The 27,525-nt window shown below is 42.1% G+C and overlaps 1 protein-coding gene across 1 annotated transcript in view; it reads left to right on the top strand.

Annotated features, from left to right (window-relative positions):
• Positions 1–3,177: 3,177 nt before the first annotated feature.
• The window catches only part of USH1C (USH1 protein network component harmonin), an 81,340-nt gene continuing 56,992 nt past the window's right edge, over positions 3,178–27,525 (top strand). Inside the window, exons 1-4 of the mRNA XM_056850969.1 lie at positions 3,178–3,250; positions 11,638–11,705; positions 20,516–20,659; positions 21,110–21,248. Coding sequence (XP_056706947.1) covers positions 3,215–3,250; positions 11,638–11,705; positions 20,516–20,659; positions 21,110–21,248 — 387 coding nt within the window. The 5' untranslated portion in view covers positions 3,178–3,214. The remainder of the gene's footprint in view (positions 3,251–11,637; positions 11,706–20,515; positions 20,660–21,109; positions 21,249–27,525) is intronic.

The following is a 27,525-nucleotide window of genomic DNA, read 5'->3' as shown; positions in this document are numbered from 1 at the left end:
AGAATATAAGGATTCAAGTCAAGTCAAGTTTATTAATATGGTCGACTGACCAATCACGTGCCAACACATCAAAATTTCCAGACACAATAGTTTTGCACCGCAAAAGGTCAATAAAAGCAACCCCTGGTTAAAATTATCACATTAAAATTGATAAAACTGTAAAATATTCTAGCAATCATTCTGTAATAAAGCTCTGCGTATTTCAATAGCAACAGCGCAGAACTTGGCAGTTTGGAGCGTAAGCGGAGGGTCTTCTCCTAATAGGAGCTTTTTTGCCAAAAGCTCAACTGACTCATCAGGGAATTTACCAAGTAGGGGGGAAATAGGCTTTAATCTAACTTCGTGGTGGAATGGGCAACATATCAGTGCATGTTTGATGGTTTCAATGTCCCCTGTTCCAGAATATAAGGATTTGTTTTTAGGCCTATGCTGTTTGCCAGGAGACCACTTCATTCAGGACAACAAGGCAGTGCCCCTGTCATCCACCCATGCAGAAAAGTACCATTTGCTCTAAGAGACAAGCTTAAGTCTGAACTAGAAAGGATGGTGGACTTAGAAGTAATCATGCCAGCTGAAGAACCAATGGATTGGGTAAGCTCCTTAGTACTTGTGGAGAAATGTAATGGTCAGACCTCAACAAAACAGTCAAAAGGGAGCACTTCAAATTGCCAGCTAGGGAGGAGATAATGGCTCAGTTTGCAAATGCACAATTTTTTAAGCAAGCTGGATGCATCCTTAAGATTTTGGCAGTTAAAATTAACTGAAGAGAGTTTAAAACTCGGTACCTTTAACACACCTTTTGGGAGCTATAGATTTCTCCACCTCCCCTTCGGTATTGTTTCTGCCCCGGAGGTTTATCATAAGACCATACATATGATTTAGGAGTACATCTTTGGGCGGACACCTCTATGGATGACATCATTGTCTGTTGTTCAACTAAAGCAGAGCATGAACAACAACTTCGGGAGGTTCTGAATGCTACCAGGGCAGCAAACCTAAAGCTGAATAGAAAGAAATGTGTTTTTGGGGTCAGGGATAGTCCTGCAGAAGTGTTTCTCAGACTGAGAGGCAGAATAGGCATGGTATACTCTCAGGAGCGTGAAGGGATGTCACCAGCAGGCGTTAGTAGTATGACTACTAGCAGAACACACTCCAGACTTTCCAGCCGGGAAAACACGAAGATTAAGGATATCATAGGAATATGCCTAACCTTCATTTGCTGCACCTGCCATTATTGTGAGGAGATCTCCAGCTAGTACCTGGAGGTTGGTAACCCTAATTTAAGAAAAGAACAAGCGTTCGAAAGAAACGCTATTCTAAAGTCAAGCATTGGGGGTCTCCTTTATTTCCATAGAATATTTAAGCACATACTGAACTGTCTCCCACTGAAAGGCTTAAAAATGTCCTGGATTTTGTGTGGGAATTTTCAGATAGAAGCCAGGAAGGGGGGAGGTTCCCATTTCAATGAACTTAGGTCAATGATGCCTGGGAGGTTTTGCCTTGGATTTGCCACTCTCTAGATGCACTTTTTTTCCCCCATCCAAATTCTCCAAGCGCAACAATAAGCCCCCATGCAGAGTTTTGAGAATTTGGATGGGGGGAAATGTGCATCTAGGCAGCGGCAAATCCAAGGCAAAACCTCCCAGGCATAAATGGAACTCGGGGGTAAACAAGAGGGATCAGGCCATATTCAAGGCTATGTTATTAGCAAGCAAAGCAGTAATAAAATATTGTCGAAGGCTTTCACGGTCAGAGTTCATTGGTTCTTGTAGGTTATCCGGGCTGTGTGACCGTGGTCTTGGTATCTTCAGATCTTCAGATGCCTGCCACAGCTGCTGGCGAAACGTCAGGAAAGAAAATACCAAGACCACGGTCACACAGCCCGGATAACCTACAAGAACCAAAGCAGTAATAGCTCTGGGTTGGAAGGATAAAAGTAAATGGACTATAGAAATCTGGCACAACTATCTGTTCGAATTTATACCGTCGGATATCGTCGAGATGATGCGCCAGAAGACTTCATGGGAAGCCAAGAGCAGGGGAATCACGAGTAGATGGAAGACCTACTTCGAGCGGATAGCAACGGAAGGAAGAAAAGACAATTCGGTGGAAGATCCAAACTTTGTGCCCGTGGCTGGGGTCAAGAGACTAAAAATCATAAGGGGAAGGAGCGGGGCTGGGGAGGGGGAGGGGAGGGATGGAAGGGAATGAGAAAAGCACGTTGTACAGACAGTGTATGCAGAATAAGAAATATAAATTTGAAATTTGTATAAAAAGAAACAATTAAAAAAATTATAAGTAGAAGGAGCGGGGCTGGGGAGGGGGATGGGAGGGATGGAAGGGAATGAGAAAAGCACGTTATACAGACAATGTATGTAGAATAAATAATATATATTTGAAATTTGTATAAAAAGAAAAAATTAAAAAAATTATAAGTAGAAGGAGTGGGGCTAGGGAGGGGGAGGGGAGGGATGGGAGGGAATGAGAAATGCACGTTATACAGACAATGTATGTAGAATAAGAAATATATATTTGAAATTTGCATAAAAAGAAACAATTAAAAAAAATTATAAGTAGAAAGAGTGGGGCTAGGGAGGGGGAGGGGAGGGATGGGAGGGAATGAGAAAAGCACGTTATACAGACAATGTATGCAGAATAAGAAATATATATTTGAAATTTGCATAAAAAGAAACAATTAAAAAAATTATAAGTAGAAAGAGTGGGGCTAAGGAGGGGGATGGGAGGGATGGGAGGGAATGAGAAAAGCACGTTATACAGACAGTGTATGCAGAATAAGAAATATATATTTGAAATTTGCATAAAAAGAAACAATTAAAAAAATTATAAGTAGAAAGAGTGGGGCTAGGGAGGGGGAGGGGAGGGATGGGAGAGAATGAGAAAAGCACGTTATACAGACAATGTATGCAGAATAAGAAATATATATTGAAACTTGTATAAAAAGAACCAATAATAATAATAATAATAAAGTAGGAGCGGGGGGGGGGGAAAGGCGAAGCCAACAGAAAAGCCCTTTCCTTCCTTGAGCCCAGCGCGCTCGGTCAAGGCCGGGATGCGCCCTCTAGCGGTGCGCCCCAGTCCTACGCCTCCACCTGCGCCCAGGACCGTAAGGAGACGGCGTTCCCGCTGCGGCCGCGCACCGAGCAAGTTTTCCCCCGGGGAGAAAAGCGGAGAGAGGGTCGCTCTCCCCCTTGCCATGGAGCGGAAGGTGGCCAGGGAATTCAGGCACAAGGTAAGGGAGAGGCGCTCGGCCGGCTCACGGTCCCCGCCTGCGCGCCGGGCTCCCCTGCCACTGGGCTCACCTGCCACTGGGTGCCCTGCGTCGGCCCTGTAAGCGCCAGGAGAGGAGAGGAGGGGAGAGGGACATTTTTTTTCCTGCTGGGACTCTGGACTCTCGCGAGGCCATTTCTGCACGGAAGGTTTCGCATTGGATTTTGCCCCTCTCTAGATGCACATTTCCCCCATCTGAAGTCTCAAAACTCCGCACCGCGGCTCATTGTTGAGTTTTGAGACTGTGGTTGGGGGGGAAGCGCACCCAAAGAGCGGCACGTCCAAGGCAAAACCTTCGGTGTCGGTTAAGCCGGACCTTGCCGGGAGGGAGGATGACACCGTCTCTTTCAGCGGGGACGAAGCTTTGCCTCCTTGGGGCCGAGAGCGGTGGGAGATCCATTGGAAACTCTTTCGGGAGGGACGAACCGAGGCGGCCTTCCCACCCTGGCCGCTGGCCATTGGCAATGTAGGCAGGGCCGGCTCTACAACTAGGCGAACGAGGCGGTCGCCTAGGGCGCAGACCTCGGAGGGGTGCAGAACTGGCCGGAGGGGCAGCGTTTTTAAACACATTAGTTTGTTGGGGGGGGGGGGGGATGCAACTGACACTTTATTATTATTATTTTATTTTAAAAGCAGCACCACAACAGTGCTATGGAATATAATTAATTATAATGCCTTATCAAAAGTGTTGTGCTTTTATTTTTTTTCTATAAGACATCCGCTTTTGAAAATGGGTTAGCAATTGGGGGGGGGGCGCAAGAAGTTAGCCTTGCCTAGAGCACAAAAACGACTGGCGCTGTCCCCGTTGGCATCCATCATCTTCCGGCCTAATAGACTTGGGGATGCCTGTCCAATGGGGGGTGTGTGTGTCGTTATTGAAAGCCAAGTTAAGACGCTAATTTCACACTTTCTTAACTTGAAAGAACGCCCTCTCGCTTTAAAAAACAACAACAGCCAACACATAAAGGCGGATTTCAGAAGTAGATTTTTAAAATTTTATTTATAAAATTTTAGGATGCAGAAAAGAACGGTGTGGGGGGTGGTGAGGGGAAAGGAGCCGGATATCACAAGGTTGACCCTGCCGAGCCAATGTCAGAAATAAATTAATTAGCAAAAAAAAAGAATAGAAAACAAAGAAACACAAATAAAACAGTTATATGTTAAACTAGAGCAAATAGAAAACTAATATCTGTGTCTCTTAAAATCCTTTTCCAATGGCTAAATCGTATACCTTCAATTATCTTTCTTACAAACATCTAATTACGTCTACAATTAAGCTGAGCGTTTCTTACTCTGATATTTCAAAAGTAGTCTTACTTCAGATTTCATCTGCTTTTCTGAAAGATACTTATTTGCTGTATACGTGATGATCTTAAACTTAACATACCATTACATTCAGTAGTTCGTTAAATATGGTTTCTTCAGTTGTGTCTACTATTCTAAGACATTATCCTTTACTGTTTGCAAGTAGTCATATAAACATTGCCATTTCAATTCACATTCTTCTGCTGATTTTTAAGGGCTTCTTTGTCAACGACCTGCGAGACTTGGCAAAGCTAGGTGTGTTGCATAATAGCTCTGTTGTTCTTATTCAAAAATGGGGGGGGGGAAATGTGAATAGCCCCAAGCCAGTTCTGAAAAATTCTTGACCCAAAAGTATAAGGACACTGGTTCTTTTCACTTTTATTTGACCACATTAAAACAACAACAGTAACAGTCCCAACATAGTATTGTGTGGTTTGGCAGGCAAAATGATACAAGAATCGTCCTTGGCAGATTCAGCGATGTGTAATACTGGAAGTATGTTTCCACACAAAGGGTAGTTTTTTAGTAATTATCTCAAAATGGGTATAGAATTGTATGGTGTTGGAAGGAGGGATTTCAGTTTTGTCATTTTGTATAGTCTTCCCTCAAACTTTAATTCACATTTTTATGCACATTTCTGAGATATTTTATACAGCAAAGATATTTTATACAGCAAACATAAACCCTATTCTGTATCTGCACCGTGATCTAGATAATCACAGAGATTATGTAGAAAGCCTTCCTGTACAAGAAAACACAACCTTGGATTTCTTCCTTTTCCCTCTTATCAAGTCCATTGTTTAGAGTATGATCAGAGTATATTATTTAGCAATATACTGTTGTTTTTTAAAATATTGTATTTGTTATAACCTCAGTTATAATCCATTTGCCCTGTTGGCATATGCTTTCTTTTGGTGTCCTATTTATGAACATATTTCTTGGTAAATAGTAACTGATTTCAGTAAAGTTACTACCAGTAAATGAGTTACCGTAGATTGATTCATGCAAAAAAAAATCTCTCTGTCTCTTATAAAAGGTAAAGGTAAAGGTCCCCTGTGCAAGCACCGGGTCATTCCTGACCCATGGGGAGATGTCACATCCCGACGTTTTCTAGGCAGACTTTGTTTGCGGGGTGGTTTGCCAGTGCCTTCTCCAGTCATCTTCCCTTTACCCCCAGCAAGCTGGGTACTCATTTGACCGACCTCGGAAGGATGGAAGGCTGAGTCGACCTTGAGCCGGCTACCTGAAACCGACTTCCGTCGGGATCGAACTCAGGTCGTGAGCAGAGCTTTTGACTGCAGTACTGCAGCTTAACACTCTGCGCCACAGGGCTCCTCTGTCTCTTATAGCTAAGAATTAAAACTATCTGACAAAATGTTAGGTCAGATGTGCAGAAATAGTCCTAAATGTGAAAGGTAAAGATATTTGCCTGAGTTTTAAAAGATACCTGTTTGTATGTGTGTTGTTCATGCCTGTTGACTAACAGCATTGGCCTGGGCCGCAGCAAACACATTTCCGTGGTAGCTCTAAAGTAATATTTATGGATTTATGGTTGTACTTTGCCCTTGTGGCCTTTCTTCCTGGCAATATTCATAAATCAATCTGGGAGGAACCAGATTCACGTTTTTGAACTTTTCCTTTCACCACAATGCAGTGATGCATCAAGGAACAAAGTTGGCATTCCTCAGAATCAGACTGCGCATTCAGCCTGATTAAAATCTTCCTTCATTAGCTTTATAGTATCCACCACACATTTCAGGCTAAATAAATATGAAGCAGAAGCAGTAAAGCAGCTTACAAAACAATGATTTAATCTATAACTATTTTTCATATTTAAGGCAAGAATGTGCAAATGAATGTTTTTATTTCTTTTTGTAGTTCATAAAATATCCCTTTAATATTGAATGCATGTTAATGCATTGTTCATTTATTATTTATTATGATTCGTTCTTATTTTTACAGAGGTTTATTATAAAATGATCAGCATTCTTTTTTCATGTCACTTTCCTTGTTGCTGTAAAACAGGTTTCAGAATAATGTGCTTCGTTTTTTGTTTCGTCTTTACAGTTTTGCGCAATATACCAGATCAGCCTCTGATGCATACAGATTAGTGTCTGAAGCCCGTTTAGCCCCCTGTCTCACATAGTACAATTGAGTACAACTGTCTTAAATCATTTTAATCTAGTTGAAGTGTTTGGTAAATTACAGCTATGACTTTGGAATCTAGCCATCATGATTTATTTTCTTATTTTATGGCTTTGTCGCTGCTAGAAAGGCCAAGAGAAGTCAAGCAGGACATTACTACATGGTTTATATCTCTTGTACATTTAATGGTCCATTCACAGTGGCACATTCAGAAGCCCCCAAAGGCATGCTGTTATAAATATTTTTGTTCAGTTTGTTTTACACCTCATAGGAGAGGAACATAAAAAGGAATGCTAATAATTTTATAAGATAATACACAGAAAGGCCTTCCACCCAGCAGTGCTGTTCCAGTGGTATTCAGTGGTACTTCCATTACCGCTGCACTTCCTGCTGAAACGCTATGAGGATGGAGCATCTGCACTGTCTCTTAATCCACTCTTTCCTCATTCCTGTAGTGTTAATGTATCACCGTTTCACTTACGCATGCCGCTGCATTTTTGCTGAATGACAGTGATGCACTAGATCCTTCAGTTGTGCGGTGATTAGAAAATTGGTTTCCCACCTCTGAACTTGCAGGATTACAAGAGGAAATCCATGAAGTGATTGTCTCCAGTTGGTGGGCTCGTTTCTAGCTGGATGTTCTTTGCGTGCTTTAAAAAGTCAAAATGCACCACCCAAAAGAAATATGAAATAATAAATAATGATAAGAACTAACACCAAATTATTGTCGAAGGCTTTCACGGTCAGAGTTCATTGGTTCTCGTAGGTTATCCGGGCTGTGTAACCGTGGTCTTGGTATTTTCTTTCCTGACGTTTCGCCAGCAGCTGTGGCCGGCATCTTCAGAGGAGTAACACAGTGTTACTCAGTGAAACGTCAGGAAAGAAAATACCAAGACCACGGTTACACAGCCCGGATAACCTACGAGAACCAATAACACCAAATTGTTAAGGAAATGAACAGCCTACTCCTGACCTGAAAGGACAAAAGTCCTTTGGAGGTCAGGAAAGGGCAGCGCCGGTGTAAGTGGCTTGGCCACTGGCGGCCGTGACACACCGTCCAGGTTGGCATGGACGCTGGCAGGGGGACTTGGATGCCGGTCTCCCGGGGGTGTTCCCAGAGCATGCCATGGGGTGGAGCTGCCAGTAGGTCTTTCACCCCGGGTACGCCAATGGGGAGAACAGCGTTGCTGTGCCAGCTTTTTGCTGGTGCAGCCTCGCTGTTCTCAGTGGGGCAAAATGCCCCATTAAAAAAAAATAAAAAGCCTTCAAAAGGCTTTTTAAAACCTTTCAGTGGCTGGGGAATGGCTTTGGATGCTCTGCGGCCGCCGAAGGCTCAGGAATGGGCTGCCTATAATAAATTTTAAAAACTTAAACATTCTTTTCAAATCTCCAAGTCACTGGCCATGTCTACAGGGGTTATCTGCCCTGGTTCAATGCTTTGGGGAAGTGGAGGGAGGGTGTTCCTGCTTCCCCACAAAAAATCCTGGGATTTTCCCAGCTTCTCTTCAGTCTTTCTCAAACCTGGTTTACTTTGAAGTTTTGGGAAAGACCACAGTAAACCCTGGATGGCTGCTATGTGCATGGGAAAACTCAGATTTCCCCACCCACATGGCAGCCTTTTCCCCTAACCCTGTTCCTATGATAGCCATTTCCTCTGCCTGCCTTGAGGGGCCTTTAATTTTTTAAAGAATTGGCACTAGAATATCGTTAATTGATATAATGATATATCAATATGTGTGCCAGGTTCTCTGAATTCCCAGCTATTTAAAAAAAAGGCTCTAGCCCCTTCTGCTACAAAGATATAAGGGGAAAGGCATATTTCGTAACCAAAGGGGCTAGAGCCTTTCTTTGTTTAGAGCGGATGGGAATTCAGAGAACCTGGTACACCTGGTTCTCTGAACCTGATTATATCATTATACCGATATAATTATGATATAATTAATAATTAAAGTGATTAGAGGGCCAGTGTGATGTGGTGGTTACAGTGTCAGACTAGGATCCCCATTCTGCTATGAAAGCTCACTGGTTGACCTTGGGCCAGTTACACACACTCAGCCTAAGCTACCTCACAGGGTTGTTGTGATGATAAAAAGGAGGAGAAAGGAGTGACGTAAACCACTTTGGGTCCCCATGTAGGAGAAAGGTGGGGTATACCGACAAGACCAAAAAGTCTGGGGGACCCCTGACCTAAGCCATAATTCAATTTTAAGCTTCCCTTAGTCTGCTAATATTGGGGTTGGAGATTATATATGTTCTCCACAGGTCCCCTGCCATGACCTCAGCTGGGTAGTCCATGGACTCAGGATTCTCAGAAGAGGAAGAGCAGGGAAGTCAGTGAAATGCCAGCCTCCTCAGACACCGACACAGCAGCTCCAGGGGCTGATCTTGAGGACTCTGCTGTTGAGGTGTCACAACCAGAACCTCCAGATGCCCTTCCAGATCCTGGGAAAGCTACACATCCACCATGACAGATCAGTGCCCAAAGCACTAACCCTCCTGGACTCTTCCCCACCCTACAGGAACAGTGAATGCAGTAGGCTCGCACAGATGCAGCCAAGAGAAGACACAGTGCCAGGACAGCAGCCCGTGCTCCACCTAGTGAGCCAGACCATTGCCGGAGCTGAATTAATCCCCTGCAAGATTCTTGCCCCATTAGGACTAAGGCAGGTAAAGTCCAGAAGCTGCCTTCAGAGTAGCTGGAGGCTGTTCCCCCCCGACATATTAAAGGTGAGGGTGGTAAAGGAAGCTTGTCTGGATGAACAGGTTTGCAAGGCCAGTAACATTGTGCTCCAAATCCTGCCTGCTCCTGCAATCCAGACTAGGGTTGCCAACCTCCAGGTTCTGGAGCAGAAATTGCACATATACTATAGTTTAGAGCGGAGCAGCCTAGCGGGCGCATGAAATTTGGTAACTTTGTGAAACTTTGTATTTCATCTGAAGGAGCTTTGACTCCAACTTGAATAGAGAGCTGATGAAGCTGCCCACGTGGTAGTGAAAACGCGAAGCATCTGGACGGCGTTCCTCCATTTCTCGCCAGTCTTCTTCTTCCTGCGCCTGTGGGATTTATAAGCATATGAACTGTACACAAGTCCTAAGGGATTACAAGTGATTGAATGAGATAAGAACTGAATCCTTGCCTGTGGTACATTGTTGTATCGAGTTTGTACTCTTAGCATTTTGTAAGTTTCCTTTGTTAATTTTTGTAGTTTTCACTTTGGCACTAAATTCACTTTTTCATTGAATACTTGTTTGTGTACATTTTTTAGAGCCATTACTGCTGTTTTCCTTTAGCTTAACCTCCAGGTTCTCCTGCTGTTACAACTGATCTCCAGCCAATAGAGATCAGTTCATCTGGAGAAAGTGGCCGCTTTGGAAATTGGACTCTATGGCATAGAAGTCCCTCCCCAGGCCATGCCCTCGTCAGGCTCTGCCCCAAAAACCTCCCACCAGTGGTGAAGAGGGACCTGGCAACTGTATTCCAGACCCTGCCAGATAAGTCCCAGCTGTCAGACTTGGAAGCCTGAGGCCTGATCTACCCATATGTGAAAACTTAAATCCAGAGACTGGTACCATGGACAGACAAGACAGATCTTCCTACAAACCTAAGAAAAGCCCCAGGTTTGCAGGAGAGAGGGAGACAGGAGACAGGAAGGGGAATGGAAGAGGGAAGTGATCACTGTATATTGGGAGCAAAGGCCTAAGCATACTTGTTAAGGAGCAAACCTCATTTAATTTAATGGCTTTTACTTCTGCGTAAACACACTAAGGACTCAACTGCATGGCTGGATAATGCATAATGAATTTTACAAAGGCTATTTTGAATGTTGCTTGTATTGATGGCACTATATACTTCCCCTTTCAGCTTCAAGAGAGGGACAAAAGTCCAGTAGTCATGGGGCGAAAACGCACGGTCGCTTTAGCCTCCTTTATTCATTGTTTCAGCCAGGATTGAATGCACGTCTGGCGAAACGCATGCATTCAATCCTGGCTGAAACAAGGAATAAAGGAGGCTAAAGCAACCGTGGGTTTTCGCCCATGGTTTGCATACAGAAGGGGGCAGGTTTAATCCTCAACACCTCTATTTAAATGGATTTCAGAAAGCTGCTGCCTGTCAGAATAAACATACTGGCCTAGATAGACAATGATCTGGCTCAGTATGAGGCAGCTTCATATGTTCTTTTTATAACTAGCTTTGAATTATGTAGTGAGTGTTTGGCCGTTAGTAAAATAATCACTCCAAAATCATTGACATTTACTGTTACGGAAACTTCTCAGGTACTAGGTTGCTAGCCTGCGTGGCTTCAGGAGTGCCCACAAAGGCAAATTGTGCTACGTGATATACTTGGACTTCGTACTTTTATTTATTTGTGTGGGGTTTTTTTAGAACAGTTAGCAAAGTGAAAGTCTTGTAATCTGACACTAGTTTAAGTGAACATGCTGCTACAGAGAGTGAGGAAAGAATAACTATCGAGCAGCAAGCTCTGTCGCGGCATCAGAGCTCAGAGGAGCAATCTAGTTTACAGCCTCATCAGAAGGATGCTGACATTTATAGTTTAAGGCTATTACGCACTGAATATATCTGTTTGGGGCATTGCTGTTTCTGGTCATGTGCTACTTTGGTGAGTGGCCAAAAAGGTTTCTGAAAACATTTATTCAACAACACAGTCATTATCAGGTAAGAGATTTGTATACTACAACATGCTACACTCTAGTGGGTAATGTGTGGGTTTTGAAATAATCATAAATTCCATAGACCTTTTTTAAAAAATGGGTATGTTTGTGGTTTCAAATTCTTCTCAACTACTGCCTTTCAGTGGGCTTTTTTAAACATAAAAGAGTTTTGCTGTTTGATTACATCCATAATTTGGCAGAGAATAACAAATTATTCCTTTTTTTCAGGTTGACTTGTTGATTGATAATGAAGCGGAAAAAGACTATCTTTACGATGTACTACGAATGTACCACCAGTAAGATCTCCCTTTGTACTTAGTTTTTACACTTGTACCAACATGAGATTTGGTAGCGTGACAATTGTCACTCTGTTTTTATGATTTTGTTTTGTATTGCATTGCATTTTGTATTGCATTGTAATATACATGTTCTAAAAAAATAAATAGCCCATGGGAAATTAGGCAAAGAAATTCATGATGTCATGTTGGTGAAATGGTTTCAGCATTTAACCAGAACAGCTAAGGAACAACCATGCATGTTTGCAAATGCGGTGTTATATTTCCTAAGACTTACTACAAGTGCTGTAAATAAACAAGAAAATAAGAAAGTCATAGCATGTCTTTTTGCAGCATTTGGCATTAGGGAACTTAAGCCTTCTGCACACTTCAGAATACTGATAACGTAATCCCATTTGTTTTGTGTGTGTGTTAAGTGCCATCAAGTCACTTCCGACTCTTGGCGACCCTATGAATGACAGTCCTCCAAAATGTCCTATCTTTGACAGCCTTGCTCAGATCTTGCAAATTGAAGGCTGTGGCTTCCTTTATTGAGTCAATCCATCTCTTGTTGGGTCATTTGTTTTAGTTCACGATTATTTGTGACTGTGTATTTTATGTTTTTAGAACAAAAACCATCAACAAATTCCATATCATTTTTGGGCTATAGTGAGCTTCATAGGATCCAACATTCAATAGAATTGGAATGTGACCCATTTGTTGTTGTTGTTAGAGAAGATGGGAATATTTTTCCACTCTTCACAGCTGAGAGGTTCACAGACATCTCTTAATTAATATGAGCCCCAGAGAAGTGAAATGTAGATGCTCCCTTGTATCCAGGTGGTCTTTGTGTTCAGCTATAGTTTTGTGAAGCTTTGGCTACAGACCTGGTTTGCTTTTGCGTGGGGCTGTCTAATTGCTTCTCCATTCATAAAGCACAGCCTGCTGCTTGTGAAATCAGGATGAATTCAACAGAGTTAATTATTTAACACTTCCTTGGAGTTACAAAACTAACAGATGCTCCAAGCACTTAACTTCCTGTTACTAAGTAGTGAAATGTTACAAAAAATCATATATATGATCAGTGTTGCATTGTTATGGTCACATGAACACATGAAGCTGCCTTATACTGAATCAGACCCTTGGTCCACCAAAGTCAGTATTGTCTACTGAGACCAGCAGCGACTCTCCAGGGTCTCAGGCAGAGGTCTTTCACCTACCTGCCTAGTCCCTTTAACTGTAGATGCCAGGGATTGAACCTGGGACCTTCTGCATGCCAAGCAGATGCTTTACCACTGAGCTATGGCCCTTTCCCATAGACAGTCCATAGACTTCAGCGAAATCCATTCAATGTCTTAAATCAATATTCTAGCAGGTAAATAATACTTCATCTTTAAAGGCCGTTCACCATACCCTTCCCAGAATCAAACACGAAAGGCCTGTATTTATTTAAATATGCCTAACAGCAGAAAGCTCTCGTTGTGGTTTACAATAAGCATAAAGCCATAAACCACCAAAAAACATAATAGCAAAAATAGTGGCAGCAAGATCCCTGGATAACCAGGCCCCCAGACTTTTGTCCCCCTAGTCCCTCCTCTCCATAGCCTCACTTCTGAAAGTGAGACACACATAACACAACCACTGCAGCAATTAAACAAATATATGAAACTCTAAAACCATCTTAGAGCATACCATCCACACATATACTGATCGCCAAGTGTCTGGAAGTAAAAGGAACCAGGACAAAGGACTGGGTAGGATATTTCACAGTTGAGGTACTACACTTGATTTTAGCCAAAACGCCAAGAAGCTGGTCTGATGCGGCTAAACTGGAATATCTGCTGTCTGATAGAAACCACTGGGTATCCAAACAAGTAGCTAGATTCTGTCTTGGGATATGTAAGACACGGGGAAACAATATTAAAGCTGATGCAAAATTCCAAACCCATTTGACTAGCTCAAATGTTCATGTAGCTATTTTCTGTTATATTGAACTATTGTTGTTTTAATGATGTTTTGACTTTGTAATACTGCTCAAGGACCGCAATAAATTATGCTACTAATCTCCAGTTGAGGTACCACTAACACGAATTCCTGGTCTCTTGTAGCTGCCATGCGGAGCTGCAAAGACCATGGTCCCTCAGTCTTCACATCACCTAGACTAAAACCAAATATTATGAAAACAAACCAGTTAGCCAGTTGCTTGTCTGTTTATGCTATCTCTATGTGTACCTTAGTTCCCCGCCCCTCATTCTGTGGCTCAGATTTATACCCCACTCTCCCAGAGAGTTCAAGGCAATGTCAATACCCGCAGTGTTTTATCTGCAAAATACCCCTCTGAGGAAGATAGGCTGAAATATACTGGCTTGTTCAAGGTCCCTTTTTTTTCTCCTCAGCAACAAGGCTACTGAATGGATAGCCATACACCAGCAGCATCTTGCACAGATCCCTGGATAACCAGGCCCCCAGACTTTTGTCCCTCACTTCTGAAAGTGAGACGCACATAACACAACCTCTCAGTGCCTGGTCAGATTCAGATATGGCACTTACACATAAGACTCTACATTAGCAGTGACAGGATTGGATGGCCCTAGGGTGCCAATTGGTCCAGTTGTTTGGGATACCATTAATCTTGTTCAGTCTATGTGGAGGGGATTCTTGGGCGTTTGAGACCTACTACCTGCTTGTGTGACCCTTACCTCTCCTGGCTGGTTAAATCTGCTGGAGTTGGGATTGGTAGACTGGGTCTGGGAGAGAGTAAATTCCCTAAAAAAAAAAAAACTCCTAAAAATGTACTCTGAACCCAGGAGAGGTGAATTAACTACTGTCCAGTCTCAAATGTACCATTCTTGAGCAAGGTGATTGAACAAGAGGTGGCTGGGCAGCTTGAATGAAAGGGATTGTTTGGATCAATTCCAATCCATTTTCAGGCCTGGTTATGGGACTGAGACAACCTTGGTGGCCCTGGTGGATGGCCTGCACTGGAAGATGGACAAGGGGAGTGCAACCCTATTCATTCCCCTGGACCTTTTGGCGGCTTCTGATATCATCAGTCATGGTTTCCTTCTGGACTACCTTTCACAATTGGAACTAGGAGGCACTGTTTTGTAGTGATTTTGTTCCTATCTCAAAGTTAGGTTTCAGGATATGGTGCTGGGGGACTGTTGCTTGGCCCACTGGCCTCTGGTCTTTAGGTTCCCTCAAGATTCTGTCTTGTTCCCTCTGCTTTCCCACATCTACATAAAGCTACTGGGAGAGGTCATTCAGAGATGTGAGCTGAGTTGCAACAAATAGGTATATGACACTCAGTTCTATCGCATACTTCCAACAAAGGCTGTGGAAACTCTCTGGAAACTGCTGGAGGCAGTTTTGGAATGGATGAGGGCTAACAAACTGAAAATCCTGACAAAATGGAGGTGCTACTAGTGGAGGGAAGGTTTGACCCAGGAAATGGGATATCTCCTGTTCTGGATGGGGTTGCGCTCCCCCTAATGGAGCAGGTTCATAGCTTGGGGATGTTCCTGGAACTCCAGTTGGGTAACCAGGTGGTAGTGGTAGCTAGGGGTGCCTTTCACCAGCTTTGGCTGATGAGCCAGCTTCAGCCCTTCTTATAGGAAGATCTTTGCTGTTCTGGTGCATTCCCTGGTATCTAGATTAGATTACTGCAATGCACTTTACATGGGTCTGCCCAAAGTGTTTGGACACTTCGGTTGGTGCAGAATTTTGTGGATCATAGGGACCATATCACTCCAGTCCTGTTCCAGTCCTGTTCCATCTAAATTGGCTCCCAACTGAGCTTCTGGGCTCAATTCAAGGTGCTGGTATTATCCTTTAAATGCCTATATGGCTTGGGGTCAGCATACCTTAAGGACCACCTTTTCCATATGAACCTACCTGTCCACTCTGGTCATCTTCAGAGGCCTTGCTTTGGGTGCCTCTGCCATCTGAGGCTAAATGGGTGGCAACCCAAAAAGGACCCTCTTTGTCATGGTGCCAAAATTTTGGAGCTCCCTCCCCAAGCAGATACATCTGTCTTCCTGTATTTGTCAGGCTCAGAAGTCCACCCTCTGCATCCCATAAGCAAACACACTCAGGCAGGCATCCTAAGCAATGCTACTTTATTTAGAGCACAAGACAGTTCACAGAAGCTGACTGCATTTCACGCAGGAAAAGTTGCTAGTGATTTCAAAACAGCAAGTTTACAGGTACAGAGCTCACTAGGCAGAAAAGGCTAAACAGTGAAGTCATCTCTAGAAAGAGGTTCTCAGGGAAGGGAGGGAAAGGAGTCATAACAACCGATAGAAGTAAAGCTGTACACAGGAGCGAAAGCATGAGAGCCAAGGCCGTGGCGTGGCGCCAGCTCCCCCTGAGAGAGAGTCAGAGTCCAAGCCAGCTGCAAGGACTCAAGAACCAGCATAAGCCAGAGATCAGACTGACCTCCTGACAGTATTGTTGTGTTTGGCCAGTGGGTCATGACTTCGTTTTGTTTTGTTTTGCATACTCCTAATAACTGCCATTGGCCCTCCTCACTGGTTTTGGTGTTGTGTGTTTCTATGTTTTATTGAATTATTTTATATATTACTTTTAATGCTGTTTTAATGTTCAAATGTTTTGATGTTTACCACCTTGGGGCCCTATGTGGCCCTATGCGGGTGGAAAGGCAGCACAGGGACGTTTAAATAAAATAAATATATTCTTCTTTGCTTTTGGCATCTCTCTTTCCTTCCTCTACCTTTCCTCCCTCTGTTGTCTCCTCTTCTGAAAGCACCTTAGGGAATAATCTGTGTTTTTGCTTATGTTGCTCTTCAAAGTACTATGTTCATGATTGCTGGTAAATTAATTAGTTTTTGTACTTTTTGGTTGTATTGTGTAGTCATTTGCACTTGGCATAGTAGTGCACCTCTGATTGCTACCTCTTCTGTAGCTCATTTTGTTTGAAAAAAGTAATCTTCTTCCTTTATTGAGGCTATATTTTGACAACTGATGCCCTAATAAGAAAGTAGCACTGCCAGTCAGAGTAGACAATGCTGAGCTGAATGGACCAATGGTCTGACTCGGTTTAAGGCAGCTTCCTGTGTTCACCAAGTTTGTTAGTCTTTAAGGGACCACAAGACTATTTTTGTTTCTGATGCAATTAACTAAGTTAGCCACCCTCTGGTATATTACTTTTGGAACTACATTACATTTAGGTAACTAGCTGACAGATTGCAAAAACCGGCTTATGTTGTGGTTATATTCTATACATTATATATCTAATATACATTAGTTATTAAACATTCTAGAATAATACAAGAAATATGTCATCCAAAGCAACAGCTATTTATTTATTTCAATGAAAATATTATGCATTTTTTATTTACCTTTATTATTTGAGGACAGCATCATTATAGCAAGCATTTAATTGTCTTTAATAATGCATCACTTGTACCTCAAGTAACATACTAGGATATCTAGTATCTGTGATGACAGATGTTGCCCAAAGCACAGAGTATTGTGTTGAGTTCTGCTGTTGCTTAGCCCAGAATAGTTCTGCTGAGATCAACAGAATCACTACAGTTTCATTCTGTTCTCATGATTTTTTACAACAGGAAAGATTCCATCAGGAACTCCCATGTTGTGCTTCTGAGCGCCAGTTCTTCAAAATGAAATAGTTCACAATGTAAAACTATTTACTCTGAGCCCGGCTTCTGCTGGGGAGGGCGGGGTAGAAATGTACTAAAATAAATGATTTTTTTTTAAATACAGTAAATAGATAAAATAAATAAATATCTTATGTTTCTAATGTACCTTTTGAGCTATATCACTTTGCTGGTGAGGTTCCTGCCATGCTTGGCTAGGCCTTTCTGCACTGCACTGTAAGTCCTCCCATCAGCCAGCAGGGGGCAGTCACTGGGGGTGGGGGCTTGGCAGCCCTAACCTGACTGAGAGTAGAATATCATCTCCCAGATCTCCCATTAGATAGACCAGTGTATTGTTCTGCAGTTTGTCAGACTTGCTTTTTACCCTCACATTATTTGGAACAATGCAAATTTGCAGCTCCATTTGGGCCACTGACTGGGGGTAATAAATGGAACCGATGTAGGGGAATAAAAAGAAAAAGAAACTGCTGCCATTTCCTCCGTGCCAAAGACCTATTCTCTGAAGGTTTCTTGATTAGGCCTTGGTTTTTTCCATCTCTTTTTCATTTTCATTTTCCTTCATGTTGCAGGCTTGTGGGATCTGTTCCAGCTGAATGAACTATTAAGCAGACTGATTTAACTACCGTAACTGTACACTCCGCACTACCTGAGATTAAGCATTGGATTTATGTGCATGCTTAGAATGAGGCTGCAAGTGGTTTAAATGGTGTGAGGACTGGGAAATTGAGTTTTCCCACATTTGTAATGGCCACTTCCTTCCTTTCTTAAGAGTCATGGGATAACTCAATTTCCCATGATTGATTGTAACCCTGCAATTAATCATGGGAAAATTAGTGTCTTGAGGGAGGAAGCAGACAGTGGCCATTACTTACAAGTCTAAAATGTGTTTTTAAAATTCTCCCAGGGGAACATTTTTCGAGGTAGAGCCCCCAAATTCACAGTGTAGCTTGAAGGGACACACTTTGCACGACCCCCAAAGTTTGGTGAAGATTGGGTTAGGGGGTCTGATTTTATGGGGTCCAGAAGGGGTCACTTCCCTCCTCCATAGAGAAATATTGCGAAGTCTGCAATGATTCTCTATGGAGGGGGTCGACCCATTCCGGACCTCATAAAATCCGGACCCTATTCTGGACCCCATAAAATTTGGCTTTTTCCGGAATTGCCTATTCGGCTTTAGCTTTCTCTCCATGTTTGTGCATTCAGTAAACCTGAACTGGAAATTTACTGAAATTGCTAATTTCAGGTTTATTTTTGGTTCAGGTTTATTGATATGCACAGGCCTACTTCACTTTCTAAGACTGTAGGTTCTGCTTCAAAAGTTTCTTCTTGGAAGGAATCTGCAATCCTTTCATCTCTTCTGTATAGTTCTTCAGTATATTGTCCCCATCCTTTCTTTATTTTGCCCTTTTCAGTTAAAGTATTTCACTATTAATCTTTCAGCATGCCTAACCGTGCTTTAAATTTGCCTTTGATTTCTTGGATTGTGTGGAACAGAGATCTTGTTCTTCCTTTTTTTCAATTCTCTTCTATTTCTTTACACTGATTATTATAATAGTTCTCTCTGTCTCAATGTGCAAGTTGCTAGAATGCTGCATTTACAGCCAATTCCTGAGCTATCGTTGGCCAGGGACAGTGTGGACAAGGTGCTGCCGTTGTGCTCCTAACCTGTTTCCTGGCTGCCAAAAGCCTTTAAAAAGCCTTTCGCCAGCTTTTAAAAGTTTAAATGGGGCAAAATGCCCCATAGAGAATAGTGAGGCTGCACCTGCAAAGTAGCAGTCGCAGCACTGCCGTTCTCAGCGCTGGTGTCCGGGGCCGAAAGGGGACAGGGAGCTGCCTACAGGTAACTCCACTTGCTGGCATGCCCAGGAATGCCTCCCGCGTTGCCAGCATGCCCCGCGGAACACCAGTGCAGGCCTTTGCACCGGTGGGATGCCAGTGGAAATGCCCAGGCAGCATCCCTGGGTGGCATTGCCACGGCAGCACTGGGAGACCAGGGTCTGGGCCTCTTCGCGGGCATTGGGGCCACTCACAGCGGCGTAAGTAGCCCAGATGCTGGCACGGGGCCCCCAATGCTGGCGCAGCCCCCTTTTTGGCCTCCTGAGGACTTTTGTCCTTGGAGTTCAGGAATGGGCTGCTAAACTGTTTGTGATCAATTTTTTCCTGGATACCTGCATAAAAGCCTTCAATTTCTTTCTCATCAGTGTCTGTAGTTGGGGAGTAAACTTGAATGATGGTTACATTGATAGTCTTTGTATGAATTCTGATTGATATTATTCGGTCAGACTTTGCCTTATAGCCCCTGACTGCTTGTGCTACAGCTCACCTCATTATTCGAGAAACTCTGTTTCTTCTGTGTTTGTCAGTTCCAGAGGACAACATTTCATAATTTTCTGACTGAAAATGTCCTGATCCAGTCCACTTTTGTTCACTCACTCCCAGGATTGCTATGTTTAAACATTCAATTTCTCTTTTTTTCGATTTTGAGTGTACCTTGATTCATACTTCCCACATTCCATGTTTCTATTATATGCGTCAAACAGCTTTGGACTGTCCTTTTGCATCTATTCATGTCAACAACAGAACGCCCTTCTGGTTTTAGTCCATTTGCATCATTAATAGCAGTATTCATAATTGTCCTCAGCTCTTTCCCAGTAGCTGATTGAGTGCTGTCTGACATGAGGGTTCCATCTTCCGGCCCTATATCTTTTTGTTTTGTTTTGGGGTTTTTTTTGTTTTTTTTTCTCATCATAGGGTTTTCAAGGAAAGAGAAGCTCAGAAGTGGTTTACCATTGCCTTCCTCAGAGTTCACATGACTACATGTTTAAAGAACAGACAGCGGCGCAAGATTGTGTTAGACCTGTGACCCAAGATTAAGTTCTGCCATATTACCCTACCATGAAATTTTCAACTGATCAAACGTAACGAAAGGCAACAAAATAAAGCCCCTTTAAACTAAATTTTGGAATAAAAATATAGCATTAAAATTCCTAACAACAAAACTAGATAAATATTTTATTTGGCAGTTTATCAGCTGATAATGTATGAAAATATCAATTTTTTACTACTTGTTAAGAAAGATACTATCATGAAAAAACATACTTTAGCATGACTAAAAGTCAGAAATCATAACATATTGTATTATCAATACAATTGTGCATTCCCAAGCTAATCATCCTCAACTTCATTTTGTAGATCCATGAATCTTCCAGTGTTGGTGGGAGATCTGAAATATGTAATCAATGAACCAAGTCGACTGCCATTGTTTGAGGCTATCCGTCCTCTTATCCCATTAAAACATCAAGTGGAATATGATCAACTGACACCTAAGCTATCTAGGTAGGTACAGAACAGTGCATGAATCTTAAAGCTGTGGTGCAGCCGCGTTGGGAATATTATGCGCAGTTCCATTCACCCTATTAAACAAATTATATGGCAGCACTGGAAAAGGTACAGAAAATGCATAGAAACTTCTAAATTTCACTACTTCAGGATGAGATAATGGTCAGTAGCTTAGATTGCTTTGAAAGAACAGTAGTGAAAAAATTGTGTGGATTGCTTTGAAAGAAGGGCAGTAGAAAAAAATTGTGTGGAATAGATCTGACAACAGTTATTGGCTAAATAAAATGTCCATGGTCTCTGGTTGACAACTGGGGGAAACAGGATATTAGACTAGAGTGACTTTTGGTAGGCAACATGGACTTTTGATCTTAAGAGCTCCTTTTGTTCTTAACTCAAATGCTGAAATTGTCACAAATGGTTATCCTAATCTACCTTTCAACATTGCAGAAAACTGAAAGAAGTGAGGCTGGATCGACTGCATCCTGAAGGGCTTGGAATAAGCGTGAGAGGTGGTGTTGAATTTGGCTGTGGTCTTTTTATTTCTCAACTAGTGAAAGGTGGACAAGCAGACAGTGTTGGACTTCAGGTAAGAAGAAAATTCTGGCCTGCATACCTAGAAAACATGTTATGGAATATCCTTATGGATGCGTTGACCCCAGGAACGGAAACATTTTGAACGTGGAACATGAGATGTACTTAGAAGTATTTTTGAAGTCATCCCTTAAAAAATAACAGACCACTACTCACATCTGAGTACCGTGGAGGAGTGCTTGTTATCTGTTGAGAAGGTAATGGAAAAGCCTCAGATTAATTATATCCTAATTTCAAGGACTGTCTTACACTGTAAAATTTAGGGATACTAATAACCAGTATTTTCCGCATTTTCCACATGTTCCCTTAATCAGGGGGCTGGGTCTACTATGCTGTAGGCAGAGTGTTGCTCTGGGAGGCCTTGGAATGTTAGACAAAACTGCAAAGTGGTTTGAAGTAGAAACCCTAGCACTAAAGGGGAAAGAGGGTACCAGGAGTTGTGAAAAAATTAACCACAAACCAGAAAGTACACAGTGCTGGAATAGAAATTGGCCACAGCTTGGTTACAGCCGAGCAGGGCCTTGGCGCTGCATAGGGGCTGAATCCAGGCATTGTCCAACCAGCCAGCTGGCCAATGAACAATCTACTGCCAGCCTGACTGCTGGAAGTACCATGAGATGGCAGGAAGTGGGACCCCACCTGGGCTTGAGCCACTTGGTGATTCCCCTGCCACTTGGGAGGAGCCCCCACATTGGGCATGTCCCCTGGCAAGTTAGGCGGTTAGGCAGCTTCCTGTCCCCATTCGCACCAGTATGCTGGCGCCAGAAACAGCATTACTGTGCCTGCTTTTTAGCAGGCGCAGCCTTGCTGTTCTCTATGGGGCGAAAGGCCCCGTTTAAACAAAAAAAAGCCACAAGGCGGCTTTTTTCTGTTTCACGGCGTATGCGAAACAGCTTAGGAGGAGGCGCTGCTGCACCTCTTCCCCGCTGTCCGCATACGCGGTCAGCCCAGGAATGGGTTGTGGGCAGAGTTGTGTAAAAAAATGTCTCTAGTGCATCTATAAAGGGATCCAGAGGAAGAGAAAATGAAGAACTGAAGGTGGCAAAGCAAAATAACCTCCACAAAACCTGAACCACTGGAATGAGTCCTCTCTGCCCTCAGATCCCTTTCAGCAAAGAATACAGACTATATGTAGCAAGATCCAGTCTGAAATAAATTTGGATCAAATCCTCTGGGGTACTGAGGCCTAGACATGAAGTCGTGACATGATAGCTGTGACCAGGTTCTAAAGGAGATGGCCAAGAAAGATCCCTTGGTGGTGATGAAGATCACAGGAAGGGCTTTGGTCCTAGCAATTGCTATACATGCTCACTACATCATGGAAATGGGGGTTTTGTTATGTAGTGCACTCACGTATATATACTGTGGCTTCTTCATTTAGAATTTACCAGAATAGCTACCAGCAAAATATTGCTCTTGTGCTTTAATTAAGTTGACATATTATAATAAAGACAAAAATACAGAAGAACTGGACGCTTGCTGGAATGTAACAATCTCAAGGATGGAAAAAACACTCCAATGTGTAAATCTCAGAGGGAGATAATCATCGGATTTTAGATAAATAGATAGTGTATTGTTTGGTTAACTGGTATGGATATTTTAGTTATATTAGCAGCCTGGTTTTAGTTTATTTTCAAGAATTTGTAGTATGTGTATTTTAATAAGGTTATATTTCCATTTTCTTTTATTGTTGTATTCTCATTTTCTCTTAATAAAAAAAAGGAAAATATTGCTATCAAGCTACAATTTATATAGTCATGAACCCTGCATAATGGATACACACACTGTGTGCACTTTTTATTTAGGTATTTAGTACAAAATACATTCAATACAAAATCTCATAAGAAGCGACTTCACGGTAGCTGCTCCCATTCATTCGAATTAGTGAATTGTTTGGAAAATGTGCGATAATGAGCCAAATCATATTCAGAGATATTCAAAGGTTGTCTTTACAAAAGAACTTTGCTGAACATAGACAGAAAGCATATATGAACAAAGAAAACTTGTACATTCCTAACAGCACTTTGTTAACGCTAAGAGTATATCCATTAATAAAAAACTAATAGTAGCAGTTTGTAGCAAATGTTAAGGATCAGCCTAAAATACCTTCATAACAGTCTGTATGAGACACTGTTTAAAACCAAGTGAATAAGGGGAGTTGACAGGCAGTTCATTGTTCTAAATTGCTGTCTCATGATAAAGCCAACTGCTTCTGAAATTTCATCCATCTGCATTATTTCACTAAATCTCCACACATTTTCTAAGCTGGAAAAAAGTGGTCTGAGAAAAGGCATAATGATCTTCTATCATAATATCAGTTTCTGTCTCTCTTTTTTCTATACCATCCTGATTCATTTCTTTGAGCCATGAGAAATGTTGTTTCTGCGCCACTAAATCTCTCTCTGTGTGTTTGAATAATATGTGACTGAAACATTTGTGGAGTTGACCTCTTTTTCCTGTGATTTTTCAATTTTTTTCCTGAATGGATAGCGTTTAGTTCTTTCATGTGCTTCATCTTGCTTCTCCCCCCCCCCAGCTCTCATACCTTGAGGACTCTATTGATTAAAAAGGGCTTCACATTATTATGAATAGCAGAGTGAAAGGAAACATGTTTTTTAAAAAAGGAAAATGTGAAACCATTGTGATTCTGCTGTTTATACTTCCGTTGGTAAAATAAAGTTCCTTTTTGAAAATGTAAAAGTGAAGGAAAACCTGAAAAGATCAGATAATGTATTTGAGCTCTTTTCAATCCTCTAGTCAGTCCTTCAGTGATAACGACATGGTGGTGTTTAATGCATTGATACTAGCACAAGTCAATATAAACTCCGGGTTTGTTTCAAATAATAGTTTCTGGCTTATTTCGGCATCGGTAATTCCATGCCATCTCTTTATTATTGGAGAAATAAGCTTCATTCTACTTGTTTCATAAAACCTACAGTGCAATATGATATGGTCCATCGACTCGATCCGCCCAGATTTTTAGCTATAGCCCTTAAAATTCACAAAGACAAAGTGTTGATCTAAATGAAGGGCTACCTAGTGAAGATAACTTTATTTAGGTGATTTGTTGGGCTTTATATTTTGGGCTATATATTTTATATTTATAGTCAGCTTTAAATTTTATTGTGGGGTGTTGTTTCCCATCCATTGCATTTGGATGGCGGGTTAGATATACCTGTGTATTAGACTTTTTGCAACTCTGCTGGTTATGTACCGAATAAAGACTTGAATGAATGAATATATTGATACTAGCAGGCATAAAGCCTTCTGCTAAGTGTATGTAGAGAACACTATGAACAAGATAGCAAACATTTATTCCATGAAAGACCGAGTTTGTTATTATTGCCTTCCATTAAGGCTAGTGTGCTCCATTAAGGCTAGTAATACATGACAGGGATTTTCTTTATTATGACAGCTTTTCTTTATTAAAAAAAAAAAACTTTCATGACACCAGTCTTTCTTTTCTCTCTCTCTATTATATCAACAGCAGAAGTGGCACTACGAAAAATATTTTTAGGGTATGAAGAAAGGACAAATTCGGTTCTGTATGACATTGTTTGTCTTGTTTGTACAAGCTGTTAGAGAAATTGTGCTCTCCCTTAGGCCAAAGTGGCAAGTAAAGAGGGGTGGGGGTGGAATTTGCCATTCTTGTGCTTCAGTAACCAATAGTCCGATATGAGAGGCTTACAACTATATTAATAATAAGTGCCATCAGGTAGTTCTAGATCAAATCAAGCCTGAACTCTCCCTAGAAGCTAGAATGAGTAAAGTGAGGCTATCATACTTTGGTCACATTATGAGAAGACGAGTCACTGGAAAAAACAATGCTAGGAAGAGTTGATGGCAACAGGAAAAGAGGAAGATCCAACATGAGATGGATTGATTCAATCAAGGAAGCCACAGCCCTCAGTTTGCAAGACTGGAGCAAGGCTGTTAGCAATAGGGCGTTTTAGAGATCCGTCATTCATAGGGTTGCCATAAGTCAGAAGTGACTTACTGACAGCACTCACACACGTCAAGTAGCAACCAACTCATGGTGTTTTCAAGGGATGAACAGAGGTGGTTTCCCATAGCCTTCCTCTGTGAAAGTGTTTGCCCCTCTGAACTCTCCCTTCTTTCCTGAGCCTTATCGTGTGTAAAAATTCAGCACAGCCTTTGTGGGAGAAAAATGGAGCAAGAAAAGATTGCCTTGCACTTTTTAGCAGAAAGAAGTTTTGTAATTTAGAAAATGGCCAATAGGTGGAGCAAGCATATAATTTCTAATACTCAAGGAGACAATTGTGTATTCCCTACTGTCAGTGTAACTCACAAGTCAGATAAGGAGTTGAAGCGATGCATTCATCCTAATGTAAAATCTTCAGTTCATGGTATTTATGTCGCCTATTCTTCTTGGTTTGGTTCTCAGGTCTTTAATAGGTATGTGGCAAGAACAAAACTAACTGCTACAGCTTGGACATGCACTAATGCAGATATCTTCATCTGCTGAAGGTGCTGCCTGTTATACAGATGTTTTGAAGTACAGGAGCCTTGCTTGGGGGAAGGTGGAAGCTCTACTTTGCTATAGATTATTAATACATAATCTGAGATAAGTGCCTTTCTTGCTGACAAGCAGTGACTCATTTCTCCTTTAGGATGCTTCTTTCTTTCATCTACATTCTTCCATTGTCTATTGTTGTGTGGTGGTGGGGGGAGCTTGGACCTCTCCCTTCTGACCCTGCCTCTGCAGATCTGCCTGCTGCCACCTCTGCCATCCCTGCAGGGGCTGCCTAGCATGTGTGCAAAGCGTTTGCCTCTGCTACACTTGAAGCCAGCTGGGTGACCTTGGGCCAGTCGCAGTTCTCTCTGAACTCTCTCAGCCCCGCCTACCTCACAAGGTGTCTGTTGTGGGGAGAGAAAGGGAAGGAGGTTGTAAGGCAGTTTATTCTCCTTAAAAAGGTATAGGAAGTCAGCATATAAAAACCCTCTTCTTCTTCTGTCTCCCCCTCCCAATCTGAGCCTCTGTCTCCATCCCTCCCCAATTCTGTAAGGCAGGGAAACTGTTGAAAGGCAGCAGCCCAAACTGGGCTTCACGGTCTTGCCTGACTGCCAGTGGGTACAACCAAAGTTTTGTAAGGGTTGAGAGAACAGGATAGAATATTTTTAAGCAGTACCAGGCAGCTTAGCACCAGATACCAACAACAGAAAACAAACTCATGCAAACATATGCTTACATGGAATCAGAAGACTTCACAGCTTGTTTCTGTGTCTACTTGGTTGTAACTATACAGTTACTGGCTGAAAGGACAAATGCGGTGTATCAAAATTCCAGTTGGGACAATTATGATGGAAACATCAGCAAATGTTTTTGCTTGGGTGAGATCCCCTCAAAAAGAAGAACCTAGGTTGTTAGAATGATAGTGTTCCAGCAAAAACAACCTATTATAATTTTAATCAAGTTTCAAAGTTACAAGTTCTGTGGTTACTACCCTCCTCTGTGGTTACTAACCTCCCTACCCTGGAGGTTGGGAACTGAAATTTTTTTCCCCTCTGGTTCGTCCAGGAGGGTAGTAACCACAGAACTTGTAACTTTCATATTGAAACTTGATTAAGATTATAATTGGATGATATCCCCATCAGCATATGTCTGCATTGTACAGAGGAAAGTGAGATGAAACACCAAAATAAATACATATTTTCTGAGTCACTCTCTCCCCTCGGGTAACTGAAACAATATAACAAGACACAAGAGAACGCACAGGTGCTTACTCACCTCTCTTGATTTCTAAAGGAGAAAACCTTTCACTGCCTGAAATGTCATCTTGCTGTGAAAAATGAACATCGTGAAATTTCATCTCGGCTCTAGCAGATACTAAAAATGCAAATATTAGCTACAGAATGCCATCAGTAGCTGAATGATTGGAATTTCAAACACAAATTAACTCCGGTTGGAGGAGCAGTGTTGCTGGGAGGATTTCTGGGGCAATTATGGCTTAGATCTTCTGTGACAGACTAGTAGGAGCTGTGCTAATACCTGGTTAAATGGCCCTTGGTCACTGAATAAGGAAAAACTTCTACAGCTTAGACTGTAGTGTGTTTCTGGCAATGATGAATTGTATAACCTAACATCTGCTCAGTGTGTGACTGAAATATCTGATTTTAAGCCTGGATTAAATTTGACACGGCATGTGAATAAGTCAAGTACCATGTAACAATAACTGATAAGCAGATTCCATGAGTAAAACTGAAAAGTAGTCCACTGACAGAATGCACTGATCTTTCAGTTCTGCAACTGG

Source organism: Euleptes europaea, chromosome 6 (assembly GCF_029931775.1).
Source record: "Euleptes europaea isolate rEulEur1 chromosome 6, rEulEur1.hap1, whole genome shotgun sequence".
Lineage (NCBI taxonomy): Eukaryota > Metazoa > Chordata > Lepidosauria > Squamata > Sphaerodactylidae > Euleptes > Euleptes europaea.
Note: the sequence above shows the minus strand (reverse complement) of the source record. Positions and strands in the feature narration are given on the sequence as shown.